At 31.7% G+C, this 6,170-nt stretch overlaps 1 protein-coding gene across 2 annotated transcripts; it reads left to right on the top strand.

The window, feature by feature from the left end:
- Window positions 1–2,685: 2,685 nt before the first annotated feature.
- On the top strand, window positions 2,686–4,711 carry LOC120213094 (GDSL esterase/lipase LTL1-like). 2 transcript variants are annotated; one of them, XM_039211241.1, is made up of 5 exons: window positions 2,686–2,966; window positions 3,048–3,175; window positions 3,260–3,502; window positions 4,042–4,294; window positions 4,382–4,711. In XM_039211241.1, the coding sequence occupies exons 1-5, from the start codon at window positions 2,729–2,731 to the stop codon at window positions 4,612–4,614; spliced, it is 1,095 nt and encodes a 364-aa protein (XP_039067172.1). In that variant the 5' UTR covers window positions 2,686–2,728; the 3' UTR covers window positions 4,615–4,711. The 2 variants fall into 2 exon arrangements, with proteins under 2 accessions (XP_039067172.1, XP_039067180.1); XM_039211249.1 differs by having other exon boundaries at window positions 4,399–4,635.
- The last annotated feature ends 1,459 nt before the right edge of the window (window positions 4,712–6,170 follow it).

Genomic DNA, 6,170 nt, shown 5'->3' with positions numbered 1-6,170 from the left:
AGAAATCCCGGCCACAATAGGAGAAACTGTCCATCTCTTTGATCATCAAGTAACCGTTGACCACCACTCATGTAATCATAATTTCTAATGTTTCAACTTATGTTATTTGATTTTCTTTTAGCTTTAATTAATGTGATTTTAAATTGTTTATTTTACAAGATGACCATTTCGTCTATCTATATAATTTTCCAATTAAATGTTTAACGTTTATTTCTTACAATTTAACATACAACCAACTTTAACTCTACTCTACTTTAAAAACACAAACATTCTAACATACAATCAATTTTAACCCTGAACTTCTTTAAAAACCCTAAACCATACAAATATAACACCCTAAACCACTAAAAACTCTAAAACTAATTATTAAACCCTAAACTAGCTTTAACATAAAACCTTAATCTGGGCATTGAGGCGCGTTCCGTACGACGCACTATTCAAGGGAGGCACGTTCCCTAGGGCACGCTATTCATAAATCCCATGAAAGGTACGTTTCATGCGACGTATCTTCCCTCCCCCGACTAAGGCGCGTCTCCTTCCGTGCGCCTCCTTCTCTCTCCTAAAAAAAATGTGTTAGCTCGGAAAATAGTTATGAAAGGGTGTTTGATAGGTATTATTTTTTTAACATGGTATTTTTTTGGTCAAATTGCCATTCTCCTCTCAAATTAGTGCAATCCATTTTAAATTATAGATTTTTATTTATCACGAGTATATATAATAATAATAATAATAATTGCACCTAATAAAAAAGAATATTAAAGTTATCAAGTATTGATTAAAAAATAATATATTATATATTCGTAGATTCATATAGTACGACTACCAACTTATATATAAATAATGCTAGGCCTATGTTGAAATTTATATAGATGGATGAAGGGTGGATATAGTTATTTTTTGAAAATGAAATTTTATATGTTTAAAATATAATTTTTAAAATTTTATCAATGATTTTTTCCCATGATATTTCATAAGCTCGTGCTTCATAAAATTTTATAAATTTATCCTATCATAAAATTATTTGTTTATATATATATATATATATATATATATATATATATATATATTTAAAAAGGATATTTTTTTGGTTACAATATAAAGGATATTTGAAGCGTGAATAGAATAATGGAATTCAGATCTTAGATATGGTAGTTGAATAAATATCCTCAACATATTTATGGTGATCACATGGTCCCCATTCTGTATTTGGCATGCATTTGTTGCCGAAACTCACAAATATCACCCTTTTTTCACTATTATTGTTCAAGTTATGGGATTCGGCAGCTACAGCTATCACCTCCATCTTTAAGCTTTAATATAGACTAGTGTGGATAATGGCTTTTATTTCAAATTTATATAATAATATTGGAAAGAGATGCTCCAAAGAGAAGTTTAATGTCAGAGCTATATAATACATTTGTTTTGTTTCAAAATCATCATGTCGTTTTATAACACTGTATTAAGGAAACAAGTGTTATATCTCTAATCAATAAACAATAAATAATATATAATCCATCTATTCCCCCCCAAATATCATCAACAATCATCATATGGTTAACGTAACCAAATCTTTAAAAGTAACGATAATTTTCTCCCTTATTTTACAATAAAAGAAATTTTCTTTTATTTTTTCGATAAATTGAATAGACTATCGATGATAAATCAGAGAAAGATGAGGATGATGTGAAGTCGATCACGTCTCTTATGTCCTAGGCAACACATGAGTTACAATGAATGAGACAAAAGATCACCATCACGCCTTCAATTTAGATTGCAAGCTACAACTTCTCTACTTGAAGTTGGAATTGTTAGTAATCATCGGTCAGTCATATGATGATGAATTAATTCTCGAGTTTTGTATATTTGCAATGATCGACGATTTTATTGTTATCTATAATAAAAAAGAATATTTGTCTATTTATATAACGAATCGTATTTAAAACTAATAGTTCATTATCTAATAGATATTTTCATTCTAATACTCCATCCAAGAGTTATCAATATTTATCAAGTTTGTCCTAAACCCCTAAAGTCCGTATATGCTCTTAAAATACATCACCGTAACTAATAACCATTCATCTATACCAGAAGAGATGATCAATTAACCACCACCACAAACCACCATCTCATGTTATAAATCAACACAAACCACACCAACATTGATAATTTCAAATTCTCGTATATTTTAAATGTTCTTTTATATTTTTATTGATAATTTATTTTTGTCCTTCTAAATATTTTATAACTTCACCACAACAAAAAAATCCCCCTTTATCCGTGTTATCTGTAACATTATCTTAGTCGATAAAAGTACAGAAAATAATAAAATAAAATAAATAAAACTAGAATAATAATAACAATGTTATTTAACTTTTTATATAATGTAAAATTATTTGGCATAAGTTTAGTCCTGGTACACTACTCATTGCCAGCTATACTGTGATTGTCACTGATGCAGAAATATATGATATTGTTAAAGAAAGTCTCTTTCTTAAAATTTAATTCTTCATTTACATAACTTGAACTACTTGAACCACCATATCCAGCTAACTCCATAGATGGTAGCACTCTGCATTTATATTTCATAAAGTGGAATAAACCCCAAAATAAAAATTAAAACCCAGAGTTGTATATATATATATGTTGAACTAGCGGTGCTACTGCTATATATACTTTCACTGTCAAGGGGGATAAGTGTACTTTGGTAGGGTATCTTAGAGCCATTTCAATGGACAATCCCTTCGTCTTCGTTATGTTTTTTGGTTTGCTGCTTACATTAGGACATGTAGTTCCTCAAGCTGAGTCGAGGGCATTTTTCGTGTTTGGAGATTCACTAGTCGATAATGGTAACAACAACTATCTAGTAACCACTGCCCGAGCGGATGCATACCCCTATGGCATCGACTATCCGACTCATAGAGCTACCGGTCGATTCTCTAATGGCCTTAACATCCCAGATCTTATCAGTAAGTTGATTAGTTTTTTTTTTGGTCTAGGGTGAACTTTGTTCAATTTGCATTGATATCAATGGACTATGTGGTACTCAGGTGAGCAACTTGGCTCCGAGCCGACATTGCCGTACCTGAGCCCAGAGCTCACTGGTCAAAAACTTCTCGTCGGTGCCAACTTTGCTTCTGCTGGAATTGGAATTCTCAATGACACTGGGATTCAATTTGTAAGTCCAATTTCTATTTAAGCTACGTGATATTATTCTCTAAGTTATAAAAAATATTTTTAAAGCAATCAATGAACTGTGTAGATCAATATAATCCGAATTTCAAGGCAACTGCAATACTTCCAGCAGTATCAGCAACGTGTGAGTGCTCTTATTGGACCTGAACAAACTCAGCGCCTAGTAAATGAAGCACTGGTTCTCATGACCCTCGGCGGCAATGATTTCGTAAACAACTACTTCTTGGTCCCCTTCTCGGCAAGATCTCGACAATTCGCCCTACCGGATTACGTCGTCTATTTAATCTCCGAATACCAGAAAATTCTTCTGGTAAAACTTGCACTTACCTGAATATTGCAGATAGATTTATTGTGCACTAAACCTCTTGTTCTACTTATACCAATTATGTTAAAATGTGTCGAGTCGGGTTCAAATTTATCGAATCTAGGAAATCGAAAAAGTACTATCACCAATTAACGGAGTAGGGACAAGATACAGTGCAAGTGTACTATTAGCATAATTTGGGGACAAGCAGTATCCTCTGCTCCAGCCTTTATGGAGCCTATAGATATAGAAAGCTAAATGTTCAATTTTTGTGAGGAATTAAGAATAAAGGCTTATTTATTACTATGCATCAAAAGTTTGGTTTGGTAGGTGAAGCCAACATTTATGTGTTTATCTTCTGTTGCTATATTTAAAGCCAACACACATTTCTATATATATATATATATATGTACGTACGTCCTTAGGTATGTATGTATGTATGTATGTATACACATTATACATAACTTTGTCATTAATTTTCCCAATATGTTGATCTGCAACTCGGATTAATATGTGTGAGTATTTGTAATTTTTTTGGTTTGCAGAGGCTATATGAGTTGGGGGCAAGGAGAGTATTGGTAACAGGAACAGGACCATTGGGTTGTGTTCCAGCAGAACTAGCTCAGCACAGCAGAGCCGGTGAATGCGCGGTCGAGCTGCAACGCGCAGCAGCCTTGTTCAACCCACAGCTTGTTCAAATGCTGAACGGACTAAACGCCGAGCTTGGTTCCGATGTCTTCATCGCAGCAAATGCATATGAAATGCACATGGATTGGATCAGTAACCCTCGCGCATATGGTACACATGTATTTATGTTACTCGAACTCTTCATTTCTCAACATTTTATTTCGGACAAATAACAAGTCATATGTATATTGGGAGCAGGTTTTATTACATCAAAGGTAGCCTGCTGTGGCCAAGGACCGTACAACGGAATCGGACTCTGCACCATAGCATCGAACCTGTGCCCGAACCGGGACGTTTTCGTGTTCTGGGATCCATTCCATCCATCAGAGAGAGCTAACAGGCTGATTGTACAACAGATCATGACTGGTTCCACCAAATACATGAACCCAATGAACCTTAGCACCATTATGGCATTAGATTCTAAGGTCTAGCAATGGTTTTGTAGCACTCAACTTCTAAGGTTTACATAGTATGCCTTGAGAGATTTTCTTAACTAAATCCATGCCATATTAAATGAGGAGTTATTTAGTGTGATAAACTTTAAATTATATGCAGTATTATTTATTGTTTGAAAAGTAATCATAGGTAAATTATATATATATAAAATAAAATATTGATAAATTCCTTAAAAAAAATTAAAATCACTAAAGGGTCATATTATTTTTTTATGAAATCGGTTGATATAGTTATTAGGGTAAACTACCTTATTTGGTCACTCATATATTACTTAGTGCCTATTTTGGTCACTCAATTATTATTGTTTTTCAAAATCATACCTAATATTATGTTTTGATCACTTACCGTTAAAGAATTGATGATGTTGCTCAAGTGTCATCATAAGATAATACCGTGTTAGCATTTAAAAATAATTAAAAATATCACATCAACAATACTATTAATTTTTTAATGGCGTGTGACTAAAACATAATCAAAATTTAATGTTATGTATGATTCTGAAAAAATAACAATTAGGTGACCAAAACAGAAACAAAGTAATAGGTAGGTAACCAAATAGGTAATATACCCCAATTATTATTATAACTATAAAAGAGATTGTGATAATTAAATTGATTAAAATAACTTCCATATCCTTTAATTTTATTTAACCTGAATTAAAAAAATATCATCACCTAAATATTTTGTGATCGAAACAATTTTAAGCCATTTGATGGAGTTATTGACATACCTAATCATAATTCACGATTTAGCCTTAAAATCATCCTTTTTTTATTAGAAAATTAGCATCTGTCTGAATTAGACGTTAACCTCCTCACTAGGATATAATAAATTTGATCTTATAATTATTTGAATTATATTTTTTAGATCAAGTCTCTATTTATATTATGTCGTTGAGCTAGTGCTTGGAACATAATATCGTCGAGTCAGTATGTAAAAGTAACAATGATGCCAGTAAATATGATTAAAATATAAATTTGTTATATCCAAATCAACATGTTAACGTTTAGCTCAAATATTTATCATTTTTAACAAAAGAGGACTAGTTTGGAACATATTAATAGTTGAGTCATCATTTTATTACTTTTAATAGTAGAATGTCTCAACAAAAAAACGACCTATAAGTAAGGGACTATTTTATAACTTTTATTAGTAAAAGGTCTTAATAAAGTAGTATCCTATAATTTGGGGACTATTTATATGTTTTACCCAAATTTTAACACCGTTAAAACCAGGTAGCTCGTCCAACCTATAGCAATATAACAAGTGGCCTTTCAACAACTTCATTAATGACATGACCCTACGTTTGAATTAAATTAAAATAAAATCTTTATTTTTTTTACTTTATAATTTGTTTAAAATCTCTCTCCTTCACATAACTTCATTAACAATTTTAAAATTTAACGTGATGAAAATAAACCTCTTCACCAGTCTAGGAAAAAAATCATAAAATCAAATAACTTATTGCAAAATTGCATTCTATTTTCATCATTCTTTTCTATGCACAATTCCTCGACATTTTCTAGTGGCC

Source organism: Hibiscus syriacus, unplaced genomic scaffold, assembly GCF_006381635.1.
Source record: "Hibiscus syriacus cultivar Baekdansim isolate YM2019G1 unplaced genomic scaffold, ASM638163v2 tig00000738_pilon, whole genome shotgun sequence".
Classification (NCBI taxonomy): Eukaryota; Viridiplantae; Streptophyta; class Magnoliopsida; order Malvales; family Malvaceae; genus Hibiscus; species Hibiscus syriacus.
The sequence above is the reverse complement of the archived record's forward strand: the minus strand, read 5'-3'. Positions and strand labels throughout refer to the sequence as shown.